At 42.9% G+C, this 20,626-nt stretch overlaps 1 protein-coding gene across 2 annotated transcripts in view; it reads right to left on the reverse strand.

The window, feature by feature from the left end:
• Positions 1 to 9,929: 9,929 nt before the first annotated feature.
• LOC141116930 (uncharacterized) overlaps positions 9,930 to 20,626 on the reverse strand; it is a 45,455-nt gene continuing 34,758 nt past the window's right edge. The window contains exons 6-7 of one of the 2 annotated variants that reach the window (XM_073609436.1): positions 18,828 to 19,028; positions 9,930 to 16,025 (exon numbers count right to left, since the gene is read on the reverse strand). In XM_073609436.1, coding sequence (XP_073465537.1) covers positions 16,017 to 16,025; positions 18,828 to 19,028 — 210 coding nt within the window. In that variant the 3' untranslated portion in view covers positions 9,930 to 16,016. Of the gene's footprint in view, positions 16,026 to 18,822; positions 19,029 to 20,626 lie in introns of both variants that reach the window. The other variant, XM_073609435.1, reaches the window with a different exon arrangement.

Consider the following 20,626-nt stretch of genomic DNA (forward strand, 5'->3'; position numbering starts at 1 on the left):
TGGCCAGGGGCACCCCCTAACATCTCTTGGTTGGCCGTGGGACCTCCCCCATCTCTTGGTTGAACGGGATACCCCCTTGCATCTCTTGGTTCACCGTGGCACCTCCCTGCATCTCTTGGTTGGCCAGGGCACCTCTCTGCATCTTTTGGTTGGACAGGGAAACTCTCTGCATCTTTTGGTTGGCCAGGGCACCTCCCTGCATCTTTTGGTTGGCAGGGGCACCTCCCTGCATCTTTTGGTTGGCAGGGGCACCTCCCTGCATCTTTTGGTTGGCCGGGGCACCTCTCAGCATCTTTTGGTTTGCCGGGGCACCTCTGAATATTTTGGTTTACCCGGGCACCTCTCTGAATCTTGTGGTTTGCCGTGGCACCTCCCCGCTTCTCTTGGTTGGCCGGGGAACCACCCCGCATCTCTTGGTTGGCCGGGGGCACCCCCTCACATCTCTTGGTTGGCCGGGATACCCTCTTGCATCTCTTGGTTGGCCGGGGCACCTCCCTGCATCTCTTGGTTGGCCGTGGAACCTCTCTGCATCTTTTGGTTTGCCGGGGCACCTCTCTGAATCTTGTGGTTTGCCGTGGCACTTCCCCACTTCTCTTGGTTGGCCGGAGCACCTCCCCGCATCACTTGGTTGGCCGGGGCACCTCTCTGCATCTTTTGGTTTGCCAGGGCACCTCTCTGAATCTTGTGGTTCGCTGTGGCATCTCCCCGCTTCTCTTGGTTGGCCAGAGCACCTGCCTGCATCTCTTGGTTGGCCGGGGCACCTCTCTGCATCTTTTGGTTGGATGGGGCAACTCTCTGCATCTTTTGGTTGGCCAGGGTACTTCTCTGCATATTTTGGTTGGCCGGGGCACCTCCCTGCATCTTTTGGTTGACCAGGGCACCTCTCTGCATATTTTGGATGGTCGGGGCACCTCTCTGCATCTTTTGGTTGGACAGGGCAACTCTCTGCATCTCTTGGTTGGCCGGGGCACCTCCCTGCATCTTTTGGTTGGCCTGGGGGACCTCCCTGCATCTTTTAGTTGGCTGGGGCACCTCTCTGCATCTTTTGTTTGAACAGGGCAACTCTAGAGGGACCCTGAGGGTCATAACCATCCGTGTCCCAAAGGTGGAAAAGGCTAGCCTTGCTATGGCTATGGTTATGGACCCTCAGGGATCATCCAATGGTTTTAAAAATTCTGGTCAGGAGATCTCTCTTTTCACCTTCCAGTGGTAACTATACCTTGTATATATGAAATTGAATACATGTTGGAATATCCGCTTTGATATTTGAGATACTAAATATATCTTTATAGCAACCAGCCCCCTGAAGAAGACCACATGGGTCGAAATGCGTTGGGCCATCATCACAACAGACAAATGATATGTGATGCTGTAATTTTGTGTTTGCATTTCTGTTTTTGTTATCCCCTAACCAAAGTCTATATTTTAACGGCAACATGCCATTGACCTTTATAATTTCCCAAATAAAGTACTTTTATACAATTCCTTTGAATCCGCCTGTATTGCTGCTTTAAAGTCCCTTGGGGGAACCTTCCCATATTATAGGTTAACCCTTTCCCCACCAGTCATCAGTGGGGCCCAACTTCTCCCTTCTACCCCCCAAGGGCAAAACTGGATCACCCCCTGCTAGGATGTTGAGGGCTTAGTATTGGGGGGAGAAGTTAGCAGTAGTTGGTTATGTTGAGGAGTTATGCAATTAGGAGGTTAGGTTAGAGAGATAGGATTATTTTTGAGGTATACATGGCTCAGGTGGGTAGGCAAGGTGGATAGATTTGGTTTGGGGGTGGGGGATATGGATATATAAGATGGAGAGTTCGATGGTTAGGGTGCATGGTAGGGTTAGATAGGATGGGGAGGTAGGGTTAAATATGATGAGGGAGGGTAAAATTAGATAGTATTGTTTGGAGGGGGGGTAGGTTAAAGACATGGGGAAGTAAGGTTGAAGAGTTAGCATTGTGGGAAGTAGGGTTAGCATGCCACCCAACCTCCCCATAGTAAGTGGGACCATCCTAAATTTGATTTGCTCCAGGAGGGGAAGAGAAGATTTAAAAAAAAAAAAAAAACGTAGTATGGTTGTTGGTGACAGACGGGCTTGTCTGAATATTTCAAAATCTGCTGATCTACTGGGATTTTCACACACAACCATCTCTCGGGTTTACAGATAACGGCCCGAAAAAGAGAGAAAAGAGTGGCAGTTGTGTGGAGGAAAATGCTTTGTTGATGTCAGAGAATGGGCAGACTGGTTCCAGATGATAGAAAGCCAACAGTAACTCAAATAACCACTCGTTTCAACCAAGGTATGCAGAATACCATTTCTGAATGCACAACACATCAAACCTTGAAGCATATGGGCTACAGCAGCAGAGGAGCACACCGGGTGCCACTCCTGTCAGCTAAAAACAGGAAACTGAGGCTACAATTCACACAGGCTCACCAAAATTAGAAAAACGTTGCATGGTCTGAGGAGTCTCATAGTTAGAATAGTCAGGTTGAAAAAGGACACAAGTCCATCAAGTTCAACCATGAAAAAAATAAAAATATCATACAATCCCATATACACAAACCTATACCCACAGTTGATCCAGAGGAAGGCAAAAAACCCCAGCAAAGCATGCTCCAATTTGCTACAGCAGGGGAAAAAATTCCTTCCTGATCCCCCGAGAGGCAATTAGATTTTTCCTGGATCAACTTTACCTATAAATGTTTGTACCCAGTTATATTATGTATATTTAGGAAAGAATTCAGGCCTTCTACAAGCAATCTACTGAGCTGGCCAGAACCACCTCTGGAGGGAGTCTATTTCACATTCTCACAGCTCTTATGCCCCGTACACACGGTTGGACTTTGTTCGGACATTCCGACAACAAAATCCTAGGATTTTTTCCGACGGATGTTGGCTCAAACTTGTCTTGCATACACACGGTCACACAAAGTTGTCGGAAAATCCGATCGTTCTGAACGCGGTGACGTAAAACGCGTACGTCGGCACTATAAACGGGGCAGTGGCCAATAGCTTTCATCCCTTTATTTATTCTGAGCATGCGTGGCACTTTGTCTGTCGGATTTGTGTACACACGATCGGATTTTATATCCTGCTCTCAAACTTTGTGGGTCGGAAAATCCGATGGAAAATGTCCGATGGAGCCCACACATGGTCGGAATTTCTGACAACAAGGTCCTATCACACATTTTGTGTACGGGGCATTACTGTGAAGAAACCTTTCCGAATTTGGAGATTAAATCTTTTTTCCTCTAGACGTAAAGTGCCCCCTTGTCCTCTGTGATGACCTTAAAGTGAATAAATCAACACCAAGTTCACGATATGGACCACCTATGTATTTGTACGTGTTGATCATATCCCCTCTTAACCACTTACCCACAGGGCACTTAAACCCCCTTCCTAACCAGACCAATTTTTAGCTTTCAGTGATATCAAACTTTGAATGACAATTACTCAGTCATGCAACACTATACCCACACAAAAACCTTGTCCTTTTTTTTCACACAAATAGAGATTTCCTTTGGTGGCATTTAATCACCACTGGGTTTTTTTTTTTTTTTGCGCTATAAATAAAAAGACTGAAAATTTTGTAAAAAAAAAAAAAATTTTTCTTCGTTTCTGTTATAAAATTTTGAAAATTAGTAATTTTACTTCATAAATTTTGGCCAAAATGTATACTGCTACATATCTTTGGTAAAAATAACCCAAATTAGTGTAAATTATTTGGTTTGTGTGAAAAGAGCCTAAGCTATGGTGCCAATCATTGAAAATTGATCACACCTGATGTACTGACGGCCCATCTAATTTCTTGAGACACTAACAAGCCAGGACATTACAAATACCCCCCAAATGACCCCTTTTTGGAAAGTAGACATTCCAAGGTGTATTTAGTAAGGGGCATAGTAAGTTGTTATTTTTTCCCACAATTCTTGCAAAATTAAGATTTTTATTTTTTTTCACAAAATTGTCATATTAGCAGGTTATTTTTCACACACAGCATATGCATTCCACAAATGACACCCCAAAACACATTCTGCTACTCCTCCTGAGTATGGCGATACCACATGTGTGAGACTTTTACCCAGCCTGGCCACATACAGAGGCCCAACATACAGGGAACACCGTCAGGTGTTCTAGGGACATAAATTACACATGTCATTTCCTGACAAACTATCACACTTTTGAAGGCCCTGGAGCACCAGGACAATGGAAATGCCCACAAAATTACCCAATTTTGGAAACCAAACACCCCAACGTATATTCTATGAGGCATAATTAGTCTTTTGAACATGTCATTTTTTTTCCACACATTTTAGGAAAATGTGGAAAGAAAATGAAAACGCATTTTGCTATGCATTTTTTACGGCCCTGATGAGGATCCACTGATAGGGTGGCACTGATGAGCACTTACTGATGGGCACTTTAGCGGCACTGTAGAACACAGATGTTCACTAATGGGGCATTGCTGGGCACTGACGTGGCACTAATGGGACACAGATGTGGCACTGCTGGGGAATGATGTGGCATTGTTGGGTACTGATGTGGCACTGTCGGGCGCTTATGTGGCACAGATAGGCACTGCTGGACACTTGCAATTTGGGGAAAAAAACTCACGCAGCCTTACGCTGCAGCTTCTCCCTCCGCTGCTCACATGATCGGTGTGAGCAGCGGAGAGAATCGGAAATGACGCCGGTTTGTTGACAGTGATCACTCCGTCATTGCGAGCGATCACGTGGTAAAGGGCTATCTCATTGGCCCTTTACTGCGATCCGTGACCCAGCGGGCAGGGACAGCCCCGTGAGCGCGATTCTGGGAGGACGTCATAGTACGCCCTCCCAGAGTTATCAAGCTGAGCTGTAGCCATCATTTGGCTATGGCCCGGTTATTAAGTGGTTAATCTCCTCTTCTCAAGAGGGAATAGATTCAGTTCCTCTAATCTTTCCTCATAGCTGAGTTCCTCCATCTCTCTTATCAGTTTGGTTGCCCTTCTCTGCACCTTCTACAGTTCCCCGATATCCTTTTTTAGAACTGGTGCCCAAAACTGAACTGCATATTCCAGATGAGGTCTTACTAATGATTTGTACAGGAGCAAAATGATATCTCTCTCTCTCTCTGAAGTCCATACATCTCTACAAGAAAGGACTTTGCTCACTTTGGAAACCACAGCTTGGCATTCCATGTTACTATTGAGCTTATTATCTACCAAAACCCCCAGTTGTACTCCCCCTAGTATGTATGATGCATGTATATTCTTAGCCCCCAAGTGCATAACTTTACATTTATCAACATTAAACCTCATTTGCCACTTAGTTGCCCAATTAAACAGTGTATTGAGGTCGGCTTGTAAATTGGAGACATCCTGTAAGGACTTTATTCCCCTGCATAGTGTCATCTGCAAAGACAGAAATGTTACTTTTAATCCCAGACCCAATATCATTTGTAGAGATATGGACTGTTAACAGAAAGCACTGTATCTTTCAGTGTTTTTAGACATCGTTTGTCCCTTGTTGATCCGTGTAATCAGTGACCTCATACTTGTGTGTCCAACCAAGTGAATTATGGGACATATAGTTCTCCTTCAGACTATTGCTATGCACTCATCTACCCTAAGACTACACATCCCAGGGATCCTTACGATGGCGTGAAGGTTGCTGGGAGTGACCATAAAAGTGACCTGACGCCAGACGGACCTTTCTGTGTAACAGGGAGAGAGAGGTCACGGCCTACCACACAGAGCCTTACTTCCACCCCGAGGCCTAAGGGGCCCAGCTTTGTTATTTGCTGTCGAACATCCTGTCGCTAACATAACTTGGATAGCCTGCCTGTCGGTGTGAGTGTATGGGGCAAGTCACTTCAGAAGACCGAGACAGCGGATCCACTACACGTGTTCCTGTCCAGAAGACCGAGACAGCGGATCCACTACACGTGTTCCTGTCCAGAAGACCGAGACAGCGGATCCACTTCACCAGTGCTGCTACACGTGTTCCTGTTCAGAAGACCTCAGATCGATTTGGTCGTTGGTGAAAGGGCAAATTGCTTGACCCTTTATCTAATCACTGCCACTATTACAAAACACTGCACATAGACATTTTTACCCCAAGAACACTTTACTGCATTACTTGAACACTGTGCTTAGATGCCTTACATCTTCACCACTAGTAAACCTATTTCTTTATCTACAACCAAATGGATTACAGTTAACAAGCTCCAACTAGCTAGCGAAGAACATCAGATCTGCAACATAGAACTCTATTGCCATTACTCATAGGGAAGCCTATATATTACCATCTGTAGACCTGCTCTTTCATTAGGATAGCATAGGCTGGCTAGATTACATCTATCTCAGAGTGGCAACATAAGTAGTTAACTGAAACATCCGCTAGGAGGTGACTTCGGATCTGTATATAATATTGCTCGTTGCTGAACCATTGTTTGTGTCATTGGGAGGAATTTGTTTGCTGAGTTGGCACTATTATCCTGGCTCAGCAGATTTATTACCTCTTTCTGTGAAATAACTTTCCCCTTTCGGTTCAAGTAAAATATTTTAGAACCCAATATTACTGAGTTGTTTGATTCTTGCCGCGCAGTGTTACAAGGATATCTGAACCCAGAGTGTCAGGTGGGTTGGAAGGTTCACTTAATCATGGCCGTGCAGATGAGCAGGTAATTCTCAGCAGTCCCCCAAGGGGGCCGTGCTACACATTTTTAAAGATATTAAAAAGTGAGGGTCCCAGCACTGAACCTTGGGGTACACCACTGATAACCTTAGACCATTCAGGGTAAGAGTCATTAACCACTACTCTCTGAATTCTGTCTTTTAGCCAGTTTTCCATCCATTTACAAATTGATCTTTCCAAGCCTGTAGACTACCTTACACGTTAGACGTGTGTGGGAAACTGTGTCAAATGCTTTTGCAAAGTCCAGGTATACCACATCCACAGCCACCCCTCTGTCCAAGGTTTTACTTACCTTCTCATAAAAAGAAATCAGGTTTGTTTGACAACTTCTGTCTTTCATGAATCCATGCTGTCTGTTTTTTTTTCCAGCAAGAACTCGTCTATGTGGTCTTTTATTAAACTCTCCAGTATCTTCCTGACTATAGAAGTTTAACTAATGCCGCGTACAACACGGGCGGACTTTTCAACTGGACTGGTCCGACAGACTTTCCAGCGGACTTTCGACTGACTTTTTAACGAACGGACTTGCCTACACACGATCACACCAAAGTCAGACGGATTCGTACGTGATGACGTACACCGGACTAAAATAAGGAAGTTGATAGCCAGTAGCCAATAGCTGCCCTAGCGTCGGTTTTTGTCCGTCGGACTAGCATACAGACGAGCGGATTTCTGGGGCCGGCGGAGTTACGACATAAAGATTTGAAGCATGTTCCAAATCTAAAGTCCGTCAGATTTGCGACTGGAAAAGTCCGCTGAAGCCCATACACGATCGGATGGTCCGCCGGTCCAGTCCGGTCGAAAAGTCCACCCGTGTGTACGCGACATAACAGGTCTATAGTTACTCGGGCAAGACTTTGGTCCCTTTTTAAATATGGGCACCACATTGGCCCTACGCCAATCCAGTGGTACTATTCCTGTCAGAGTCCCTGAAAATGAGAAACAGTGGCCTTTGAAATTACAGAGCTCAATTCTTTTAGGATCCGTGGGTGGATGCCATCGGGTCCAGGTGCTTTATCCACCTTTATTCTGCCTAAATATTTCTGGACCATATCACTTTTGTGCCATTGTGGATTATTTGGGGCTATGTCACTACCACCTCCATTATGGACATGAGCTCCTCCATGCTCCTTTGTATACACAGAGCTGAAGAAAGTATTTAATAAATTTGCCTTCTCTTTGTCCCCAGTCATCCACTCCAGATTATTGTGTAAAGGGCCTACATGCTCAGACCTGACCTTTTTACTATTAATATATTTGAAGAATTGTTTGGGGTTTGTCCTACTATCTTTTGCAATCTGTCGTTCATTTTGAATTTTTGCGTCCTTGATTTCCTTTTTACATATTCTGTTATATTCTTTGTAACATTTAAACAATGAGAGCATTCCTTCATTTTTATAAATTTATAGCCATTTTAACTTTGGCCATGGGTCTCGAATTCAGGTGGTAGGGTCAGAATTTAGAAAGGATGGATCCATCCTGCCTTTTATCAAGGGTTCAAGCTAGTGGTGGTGTAATGGTGTGGGAGATATTTTCTTTGGGCTCCTTAGTACCAATTGAGCATAGTTTAAACTCCACGGCCTACCCGAGTATTGTTGCTGACTATATACATCCCTTTATGACTAGTGTACCCATCTTCTGATTGCTCCATGTCACAAAGCTCAAACCATCTCACCACTGGCTTCCCGAATATGACAATGAGTTTACTGTACTCCAATGGCATCCAGTCACATCTCATCCACTAGAGCACATTTGGGATGTGGTGGAATGGGAAATTTGCATCATAGATGTGCAACCGATGAATCTGCAGCAACTGTGTGATGTTATGTCAATATGGACCACCTGCCTTTACACGCACACGAACTTTAATGGCACCCCAGTCTTAGTCCGTAGGGTTCAATACTGAAATAGCGGCAAAGGGTGGGCCAAAACAGCTTCAACTCTTCTGGGAAGGCTGTCCACAAGGTTTAGGAGTGTGTCTATGGGAATGTTTGACCATTCCGTCCAAATGAGCATTTGTGAGGTCAGGCACTGATGTTTGATGAGGAGGCCTGGTTTGCAGTCTCCGTTAAAATTCAACCCAAAGGTGTTCTATTGGGTTGAGGTCAGGACTCTGTGCAGGCCAGTCAGGTTCCTCCATCCCAAACTCGCTCATCCATGTCTTTATGGACCTTGATTTATGCACTGGTGTGCAGTAATGTTGGAACAGGAAGGGGCCATCCCCCAACTGTTCCCACAAAGTTGGGAGCATGAAATTGTCCAAAGGGTCTTGGTATGCCGACACCTGAAGAGTTCCCTTCAATGAAACTAAGGGGCCAAACCCTGAAAAAAAGTCAATCCCACACTATAATCCCCCCTCCACCAAAGGATTTGGACCAGTGCACAAAGCAAGATCCATAAAGACATGGATGAGCGAGTTTGGGGTGGGGAAACATGGCTGGTCTGCACAGAGTCCTAACCTCAACCCAATAGAACACCTTTAAGATGAATTAGAGTGGAGACTGCGAGCCAGGCCTTCTCATCCACACCAGTGCCTGACCTCACAAATGCGCTTCTGGAAGAATGGTCAAACATTCCCATAGACAGACTCCTAAATCTTGTGGACAGCCTTCCTAAAAGAGTTGAAGCCTTTATAGCTGCAAAGGGTGGGCCAACTCAATATTGAACCCTACGGACTAAGACTGGGATGCCATTAAAGTTCATGTGCGTGTAAAGGCAGGTGTCCCAATACTTTTGGTACTATAGTGTATATATCTTGATATATTTTAAGTACAGACCTCCAAAAATAAATGACTTAGTACCACTTGACCTTAAAAAGGTTTTACCCCCTTCATGACCAGGGCAATCAATGGGTAATTGTGTGCCTAACAATGTGTGCTGCCTTTACTTTCTGATTTTCTGTTTATGTTTTTTATTCCCCCTCCCTGCTTTTCAGGCAGAAGATACAGCCAAATTGCTATTCCTATGTACAGAGTTCAGTGTGTTTGTAAACACAGAACTGTGTGTGATTGGATACAGACAGACAATCAGCAGGTTTCAGCCAAAAAAATCATTGGTTAAAATCTGCTGCCAAACTCACAACACAGGTTGGCAGGGGGCACACACATGTGCACCCCAAACCCAATAAAATGACTGTCCAGTACATGTATGTGACTGACTGTACCTGCAGTATATTTACTGTGAGCGGTCAGCAGTTTGGGGGGGGAATAAAAATGTTTTCTATTGCTGAACACAAGAAGCAGACAGTCAAGTTTTTTTAATAATAATCTGTTTATTTGTCCAAAAGAACTTCAGTCTACAGTTTTCAGAACTATACGAAAAGCTAAAATTTCAACAACTGCTCTCATCACAGCCGCAAGAATGAAAGGAAAATAAAAAGGGGAAAAAATAAAAAAAATAAAAAAGACGAAAGCCTGTATTTCTCTGCATATGTTACAAATTTAAGGATTACATCACATAGCAAGAAAAGACGGATGAGCAGAAAGACAAAGAACCAAGCAAAGCAGAGAGGGGAAAAAAAAAAATTATATAAAACTACCTAGAAAATTAAACTAAAAACTCTTCCAGATAGATCATAGTGGATGTAAATCTTTATTTTTTTTTTAAACCTCTTTTTATTTTATTAAAAACATTAGCTACAAAATTATATTTAAATTCACTCGATGTACAACTGTAATGATACCATTTTGGGCGAGAAACCGGTTTGAGATGCAACCTTTGAAAAAAAAAAAACAAGGGGGTATTTGTGGTGACAAGATTTACAACCCGAGAGGGAAATGAGCACAGGCAGGTCAAGACCAGTGAAGCATTATGGGCTAGAACTGGAAATGTAGGTGGAATCGCCTTCTTTTCTCCAAAGGAATAAGAGAAGTTTAGATGGGGATGGCGACACCAATTAGCTCTGAAGAAGGGGGTACTTCCCCCGAAATACGTTAGCTGCCCAGCATTGTGGTGCATTGGATAGGGGGTGACACTGGGACAGGAAGTGTGGAGGGAAAATCCCACCAAACCGCAATAAAGAACTGACAGAGGGAACCGATCCCTTCTTTGTGACTATTTTAAAAATTGGACAGAACAGTTTCCATTGTCATTACCTTGACTGGCCAATAAAGAAAGATGGGGGGGGGGGGGGGACACCCATGTGCCACTGATAAATATAGGGGAGTGGGAAGCACCACAAATCTAATGCAAGTCTGATAAGTCTTTACTGCATATGGCGAGAGCTTAGGAGGACAACACATTTCAGGGGCTAAAACTCCCTTCATCGGGGCAGTAAATACTAGAGAACAAAATTTCATAATGAAAAGGAAACAAGGTGTGCTACTTGGGCCGACTACTTTATACATTAGTACAACGTATATCCTTTACTTTGGAATTTTTTGTTCAGGATTACTCATTTACTGCCCACATTGAAGCCTTGATGAAGGGACATTCAACCTCCGAAACATATTGGCTTTTTTCCTTTCCAATTACTTTTATTTATTAAAGACTTAGAAAGAATAAACACGAGATCTAAATGTGAGTCTTGCCAGTCTTCATTACATATAATAGGAAAGAAAAAAAAAAAAAAAACCCACGTGTTTCAGGGGCTGAAACTCCCTTCATCAGAGCTTCAGTGTTGGCAGTAAATGAGTAATACTGGAGTTTCAGCCCTTCACGTTGGCTTTTTTTCTTTCCTCATGTGTAATAAAAGACTTACAAGACTCACATTAAATCTTTGGTGTTATTATCCTTTCTACTCATTTTCAGACTACTCCAAGGATTCCACAGTTTACAGGAAGTTTGAATTTCAAGCCCTATCCTTCCTAGCTTTGGGTTTAGCACTCTACCAGCAGGTCTAATGTGCCCCTCAGATAGTTTCACGGGTTAAATGTAAAGTCTAATACTGAAACTGCTGATCCTAAAATTCATACTAAATGGCAGTTTTTGCCCTCTGGTGGTGACTTTCCAAGCCCCCCTAAACGTCATTAGATGGGAACAGTGTGCTGAGGTTTCTAGGCACTTCAGGTGTGGGCAGTTGCTGTGCTACAGGTCACTCTCCCATGATCTTAAATAGCGGACACTGGGGTGACATTGATTGCTATTTCAATGGCATTGTGTCAGTGTCGTCACCTCTGTAAAACAGCACAACATCCAGAAAATTTCTGATTGAATACCCAATGTAAGTTTTCCTTTACAGAGTGCTTGTAAAATTCCTGACAAATGCTTTGACTGACCAATTTTGCAGCCAAGCCCTGCCCAATTCCCTCAACATGGGGACAAGGTGCTTTTCCAGGGGGTCGACCACCGTCAAGGAACCTCCTCCCCACGTTGAGGGCATCTGGCCTGGTATGGTATGGTTCAAGAAGGTTGGTGGCCAAGAGTGTGCTTTAGTGTCCAACAGAAGCATTTCCAACTGGGCAGGGGTACTCTGGTTAAGGAAGCAGAGATGAGATTTTAGTGAATCTAAGTCAGTGGGGTCCACTTTGTTTTTTTTTCCTTTTTGGCCAACACCAAATAAGTTACACCTTGATACCTGCTCCTTAGCTGAACCCAATCACACCTGAGGGGGCAATGCACATTATAACTCGTGATACCAACACACAGCAGCGCATCTGCTCTATTGGGGTGTGCTGTGGTGCCTTTTAAATGTGAAAGACACCCCAATGCATTGTTTAGTAATGCCTAATGAACATTAGCACAACACATATCGCACGTTGTTTGCGTTTTTTTTTTTAACATACTTTCTCTCCCCCCACCCTCATTTATTTTGGTGCATTGGCAAGCCCATTCGTAATGAAAAGGGTGCCCCTAATGTGTGTGCAGGACACTTACGATACCTATTAGTTTGCCATCCCCTGTATCTCTGGGCTGGCTCCAAGAGCCCTCGGCTGTGGCGCAAGCAGCGGGCTGGCCCCAAGAGCCCTCAGCGGTCAGGCAAGCAGCGGGCTGGCTCCAAGAGCCCTCGGCGGTCAGGCATGCACCGGGCTGGCCCCAAGAGCCCTCAGCGGTCAGGCAAGCAGCGGGCTGGCCCCAAGAGCCCTCAGCGGTCAGGCAAGCAGCGGGCTGGCTCCAAGAGCCCTCAGCGGTCAGGCAAGCACCAGGCTGGCTCCAAGAGCCCTCAGCGGTCAGGCAAGCACCGGGCTGGCTCCAAGAGCCCTCAGCGGTCAGGCAAGCACCGGGCTTGCTTCAAGAGCCCTCAGCGGTTAGGCAAGCACCAGGCTGGCTCTTGTAAGGAGTTAAGCAAATTTAAAAATATCCTGATGGGTGGATATCAGTCTGGAGTAGTGATGCTGAGAGTCCAGAATTGGAGGAACTAAAATCAAATCAATGAAAGGGCCAGACCACCAACCAGGAAACGAGGCAGGTCTCGACTTGCTGCACTTTATTATGCAGATTGTGAGAATATCACAGCATGCAGTGAAATCAGGGGAAGCCATTTCAGTCCAAAAGGGGAGCCTGTCCAAATGTGCAAGACTGAAGGGAAAAGGCCAGCGTTCAGAATTAAATGTGAATGGGCATACCTCTATAGGAATTACTGGTTGAACTAGATGGACTTGTGTCTTTTCTTTTTTCAACCTATTTAAGTCCAGTGGGAGCAAAACATAACTATTCTTAAGTACCAGGCACTAGAAATTCTAAGAAACGGTTGGGACGCTCCTGTCAGCTGCCACCCTGAAAACACCAGAGGGGTCTCATTTAACATACCACGAAGGAACCGTCAGGAAAGGTGGTGCCATCCTAAAGGGGAATAGTATGTGTGGGTTCAACTATCCTTAAGTGTTTGTTTTTTTTTTTAAAGCACCGCTGTCGCTGTAAGATTATCCCATACAGTGACACACACACACACACACAAACGCAAATCACAATCTTTCACTGCCGTCCGTGCCCACAAACCAACCATATGAACGACACATCTTCTGAGAGTAATTTTCAAGTTGGCGCTGCTCCTACAGAAAGGTCAGACCACCAGACAACCTGATAAAACATTCCGAGAAGAACACACAAAAGGGATTGATTTACTAAAACTGGAGTATGCAAAATCTGGTGCAGCTGTGCATAAAAACCAATCGGCTTCCAGGTTTGATGTCAAAGCTGAAGTGAAAAAGCTGAAGTTAGAAGCCGATTGGCTATCATGCAACAGATTTTGCACTCTCCAGTTCTAGTAAAAAAATCAACCCCAAAGAGTGGTTTTAAATTTAAAAATTCAAACTTAAAAAATAAAAAGTCAAATACAAAAATAGAGCAAGCAAAAATATCCAGTTTTAGTTTAAACTTAAAAGCACAGATACATTTTAAAAGTAATTGCATTTTTTTTATACAAAATCAAATGTCTAGCCTCTAAAAAAGGAGAAAAAAAAAAAAAAGAAGAAAAAGCACAATAAAATTAGTGGTATTGTCCACCCTGTATATAAAATATTTATCTCTAGACTACGCCAGGTGCAGGAAGCAGACTTTACAAGCAGCTGCGGAAGAAAAATATTAAACATCTTTGGTGCGGCCGGAACCAAGTTTTGCGTTGGGATGTCTGGAAGGCGGGGATTAAAAAAGAACCTTCACCAATTGGTGGGAGGGGCACAAAATTTGGATTTCGCCTAAATGGATGGTGGATGGTGCTGCAATATGTAAATATAAAAGCCAACTAAACTCAAAAATGTAACATTCTAGCTTACCAGGTCTTAGATGTGGTGGATGCATTAAGTTTTCCTTTTTATTTATTGTATTTATTTCAGTTACTGCGCCGTCAATTTACGCAGCACTTTTACATATACATTCACATCAGTCCCTACCCTCAAGGAGCTTACAATCTAAGGTCCCTAACTCGCATTCATACATACTAGGGACAATTTAGACAGGATCCAATTAACCTACCATTTTTCAGCAAGTACAGAAAACACATGAGGATCCTGTCAGAAAGACAGTGTGCTTGTCATTTCTTGCGAGCTGACAATTTTATCTTCCTTGTAAGCCATCTTTTGTAAACCCAGTCCCTTAGCCCTCATGTAAGAGAGGAAGGCTTATTTGTAGTCAAGACTATGACTGTATGCCTATCACACCTCTTAAGCCCCTTTTTATGTAGACTGTATCCGGTTTTCTCAGCAGGGGATCTATCCGTCGATTCCCTGCTGAACGGCAGGTCCGTGTCCGCTCCGGTTATGCAGAGCAGACAAGGCCCCACTCTGCTCTATGGGCAGCTGAATGTAAACAGACTGTCCTCCGATCCAGCCAGATGGATCCACTTCCATTTGTTTTTGCCGGATCAGATTGGAGGTAGGTGGGTGTAAAACAGGCACAAGTTCATTTACATCCACCGCTCCATTGATGAGAATGGAGGGTTTGATTGCATTCACCTGAAAAAAAAGAAGATGGACAGGTGGACTAAATCGGACCGCTCGTGTGACTCCAAAGACATGCTGGTAGGTTAATTGGCTTCTGTCCAAAATAAATTGGCCCTAGTATGTGAATTGGGGACCTTGGATAGTGGGCTCCTTGAGGGTAGGGACAGATATGAGTGTGCGATGTCTGTGTGGAGCGCTGCATAAATTGACGGCGCTATATGGGTACCTTAGATAAAAAAAATAGATGAGCATCTTAATGAGACACAATGTATAGGGATAGGGACAATGTATAGAGATAGGGACAATTGTGCTGTGGTGAACTACAAATCCCACCATGACTCTGCAAGTCATGCAATGCCTCATGAGACTTTTAGGGACCACACACTTTTTTTAAAATAAGCTAAACACCCCACACTTTTCTCCCCAGGACCACATCTAATGACAGATAAGCTGCAGTACATTACATTTTTTTTTTTTTTAAGGTTTAGATGCCCTTTTAAGGCTTTTGTTAAAATTTTGTCCGACCTAGATTACATTTATATTTTCTTTTAATGATAAAAACAGCAAAAAATAAAACGAGAAAAACCTAAGGTTAAACTGAGAAATAAGAACAGGAAATTAGCGCAGATAAGTCACCAGACATAAATATAAAAACAGAACATTTTTTTTTCTCATGATGGGGGGTGCTGGCACAGTTACAGGTGGGACAGCGATAACATTACAAATTTAAATGTTATATTTATAAAAAAACGTGCTAACATTTCTCGGTTTTCGTTCAGAGTGATCAGATTCGAGCCACTGTCCCCCAAGTTCGGGTCTTGGAAGGCGCCATCTTCGATGACAACGTCCAAATTGGTCAGGTTGCATATGCAAGTGTGGATAATGACAATGAAGTGTATAATCCCAAATTTTTGTAATATTTTTTTTTAAAGTATTTTTCTTTTTTCTCTTTAAAAGCACCCACATCTCCCAATATAGGAAAATGCTGTCAGGATCCTGCCCAGTCGTGAAGAGGGAAAATCATTTTAACTGCAAGAGGAAAAATAGAAAAAAGCAATATTAAAGTTCATAAAATACCAAAGAGCACAGAACTACACCACACAGAGGGTGATTTACTAAAACTGGAGTGTGCAAAATTTGGTGCACCTGTGCATGGTAGCTAGTCAGCTTGTTCAATTAAGCTTTGACAAAAAAAAACAAAAAAAAAACAAAAAACAAACAACACACACGATTGGTTTCTAAGCAGAGTTGCACCAGATTTAGTAAATCAACCGCAAGTAGGTGGTAAATCTATCAAACCTATATGAGTTTGTTGGACATTCACTCCAAAACTATGACAAATAAAAAAAATGTTTCTAAGGGCAGAACACATTTTATAAATTCATATAGCTGCTATTGATTTGCATACCTCTGCCACAATATGCAGTCAGGCTCCTATAGAGGAGTTTTGGAATAATGTACATTACTACTCAACCAGCAACGTACTTTCAGTGGTTATACTGAGATGATGCCCACAGCTGGGAGGCATCATCCCGGTACGAGTGATCAGTAGGCGTGACCGCTGGCTGGCCAGACAGCCAAGCAAAGCCAGATTCAGCGTTAATCATCTGTTCGACAGTAACCCAGAAGCAATACCTTGACATCACTTCTGGTTTTCACAGAAGTCAATGACACCATTTTAAAAAAAATCAAAAGTATTCAAAGAATACAGATCTTGGGGTTTTGAATGCCTTTAAGGGCAGAGGAGGGATTTGGGGTCTTATAGACCCCAGATCCCTCCAGAAAGAGTACCTGTCGCATGCCTATTGCTGTCACAAGGGATGTTTACATTCCTTGTGACGGCAATAAAAGCGATCCAAAAAAATGAAAGCAGCAGTGTAAAAAAATACAATTAAAAAAAAAAAAAAAAAAAAAGTTATGTGCCTCTGCCCCCCTAGGCGTAAAAGCGAACAAGCGCATCATTCTCGCACGCACACATATCTGAGGTATCACCGCGAACATCAGATCACAGGCAGTAATTCTAGCACCAGACTTCCTCTGTAAATCTACAGTAGTATCCTGTAGACTTTAAAAAAAAAGCTATCTATGGATAGTAAAAATGTACACCTTGTGTCATGTGCGCAATTTAAAAGCGTAACACATTTTGTATTTACTCAACGCAGCATCCTTTATAATTTTAGAAAAAAAAAATTGGGTTATGTATTGGTGCATTTTTTTTGCATAAAAAAAAAACAAAAAACCACAAGTATTTTCCGAAAAAATAACACCCAACTTATTCTCTAGGGCCTCTGCTTTAAAAATATAGAATGGTGTTAGGAGGTTTTAACTTATTTTATAACAAAAAATACCGATTTTTACATAAAAAAAAAAAAAAAACAACTTTTGTTTACATGTAAAAATCAGTATTTTTTTGATAGAAAATGAGTGAGAACCTCCTAACAACATTCTATATTTTTTAAAGCAGAGGCCCAGGGGAATAAGTTGTTGGGTGTTATTTTTTGGAAAATACATTTTTTTTTTTTTAACCACTTCGCATCCAGGCCATTTCTGACACTTCGCTCCTACATGTCAAAAATCATCATTTCTTTGCTATAAAATTAGATAGAACCCCCAAACATTATATATGTTTTTTTTAGCAGAGACCCTAGAGAATACAATGGCAGTCATTGCAACTTTTTATCTTGCACGGTATTTGCGCAGCAATTTTTCAAACGCGTTTTTTTTGAAAAAAAAAAAACAGTTTCATGCTTTAAAAAAAAAACAAAACAGCAAAGTTAGCCAAATTTTTTTGCATTGTGTGAAAGATGAAGTTACGCCGAGTAAATAGATACCTAACATTTCATGCTTCAAAATTGCACACGCTCGTGGAATGGCGCCAAACTTTGGTACTTAAAAATCCCCATAGGCGACGCTTTAACATTTACTGGTTACATGTTTTGAGTTACAGAGGAGGTCTAGGGCCAAAATTATTGCTCTCGCTCTAACGTTCGCTGCGATACCTCACATGTGTGGTTTGAACACCGTTTTCATATGTGGGCGGGACTTACGTATGCGTTCGCTTCTGCGTGCGAGCTCACGGGGACAGGGGCGCTTTAAAAATTTTTTTTTTTTTTATTGTTAATTTTACTTAAAAATTTTTATTTTTACACTTTAAAAAAAAATTTTTTTTTTTTGATCACTTTTATTCCTATTACAAGGAATGTAAACATCCCTTGTAATAGGAATATGACAAGATCAGTCCTGTTTAGAGTGAGATATGGGGTCAATAAGACCCCACATCTCACCTCTAGGCTGGGAAGCCTAAAATAAAAAACGATCGCCGCTTCACAGCCGAAGCGGCGCCGTTTTTTTGAATGCAGAGGCCGGGCGTGACGTCATAACATCGCGCCCGGCCTCCGAACGATCATAGAGACTCCGGCGACCATCTGGTCCGCCGGAAATCTCTATGGTGAACATCCGGCGCCGGCGGATCCGCTATCCGACTCACCAATCGCTGAAGTGAGTCGGTAGTAGCACCGGAGGGCGGCGGGGACGTCCCCTCCCGCCGCCCGTAAGAACGATCAAGCGGCGGAACAGCCGCTATGATCGTTCTTATGGTGTACGGAATCGCCGGCTGAAAATGCCGGTATCTGAATGATGTCTGTAGCCTCAGACATCATTCAGATATAAGCCCTGAAAGTCGAGGACGTCATATGACGTCCTCCAGATGTCAAGCGGTTAAATAGAGGCCAGCAGCTGAAGTGGTTAAGCATTCATAGAGCAATAGGATACGTTTATTTTATTTGCCTGGAAGCTTCCCAGCAGATATAACACTTATGAAAGTTACCTTGCCTTTTGTTCACTAGTTTTTTCTTTTTCTACAACCTTCTCCTCTGCCTTTTCCTCTACTTTAGAATCCTCTATCTTGGGTGCCTCGCTGCTATCTTCTTTATCTGCCTCCGGCGTCTGCTTTTCTGCTTCTTTCGCAGATTCCTTGCCGTCCGTCTTTTCTGCTTCCTGGTCATCGTCTTGTTTCACCCTCTTGGGGGAACTCTGCAAAGCAAAAAAAACAAGGACCATGAAAATAAGGATCACGGGTGGCACCATCATTACACGGGTGCAACACCTCAGGTGTCCTTCTGTACAGCATAGCAGGGAAGACAAAATTTGTACCCCTAAACCAAGACACAGACAGTTGACTCGGGCCTGCCCCCCCCCACCCCCCGTGTCACTGGATTTGATTGACAGCAGCAGGAGCCAATGGCTCCTTGCGCGCTGCAGCACAGGTTTTTCACCTTAATGCACTAGGGTGAAAAACCTGGAGACTTTAAACCCCTTTAACCACTTAAGGACTAGAAGGATTTACCCCCTCTTAGTGACCAGACTTTTTTTTGCGATACGGCACTGCATTATTTTAACTGACAATTGCCCGGTCGTGCGACACTGTACCCAAATAAAATCGATGTCCTCCCCCCCCCACAAATAGAGCTTTTTTTTTGGTATTTGATCAGCTCTGCGGTTTTTATTTTTTTGTGCTATAAACAATTTAGAAAAAACATTTTATTTTCTGCTATAAAAACATACCATATTTAATTTTATTTTTTAACAAAAATCAAATTTCTTCATCAATTTAGGCCAAAATATATTCTGCTACATGTTTTTTGGTAGAAAAATATAAAACAAGCGTATATTGATTGGTTTGCGCAAAAGTTATAGCGTCTTCAAAATAGGGGAAAGATTTATGGCATTTTTATTCATTACTAGTAATGGCGGTGACCAGTGATTTTTAGCGGGATTGCGGCGGACAGATCGGACACTCAACTGACTTTTTGTGAACCAGTGACACTAATACAGTGATCAATGCTAAAAATATGCACTGTCACCAGCAGGGAAGGGGTTAACTGTGTTCCCTCAGTGTGTTTAATAACTGTATGGGGAATGGGCTGTATGAGAACACAGATCAGTCTTCCTGCATAGCAGAAATAAAAGATCTCAGTGTAATCTCCCGTCAAAACAGAGATCTGTGGTTTTTTTTTTAAAACTTCGGCAGATCCCTGTTCCGTCTCTGTAGGGGAACGATCGCAGGTGATCAGAGTGTGCAGGACCCGCCGATTAGCTCCCCCGCTGGCTAACCAGCACGGGCCCACACAGGGCCGTGCACGAACCCACGAACACCTATAGCGATTTGCACAGCCAAGTCACCTTGCTGCAGTTTAACTGCGGCAGGTGGTCAGCAAGCGGTCAAATAGTTTATTCAGGACCGAGCTGGTCCAAATAAACTATTGGCTTCACCAACAGGGTGTGTATGCTGTATAAAGCCTATGTAGCCTCAGCTACACACAGTAGACTGTATATAGAGATAGAGGGGATTTTATATATATATATTTTTTTTTGCAACCATTGCAGCAGAACAGGTTTAAAAAAAATAAATACAATTTTCACTGATCGCCGCCATTACTAGAAAAAAAAAAAAAAAAAAAAAAAAAAATATATCAATAAAAATGCCATAAAAACTATCCCCTTTTTTGTAGACGCTATAACTTTTGCGCAAACCAATCAATATACGCTTATTGCAATTTTTTTTTTTACCAAAAACATGTAGAAGAATACATATCGGCCTAAATTGAGGGAAAAAAAAAAAAATATGTTTT

Source organism: Aquarana catesbeiana, linkage group LG13 (genome assembly GCF_042186555.1).
Source record: "Aquarana catesbeiana isolate 2022-GZ linkage group LG13, ASM4218655v1, whole genome shotgun sequence".
Classification (NCBI taxonomy): Eukaryota; Metazoa; Chordata; class Amphibia; order Anura; family Ranidae; genus Aquarana; species Aquarana catesbeiana.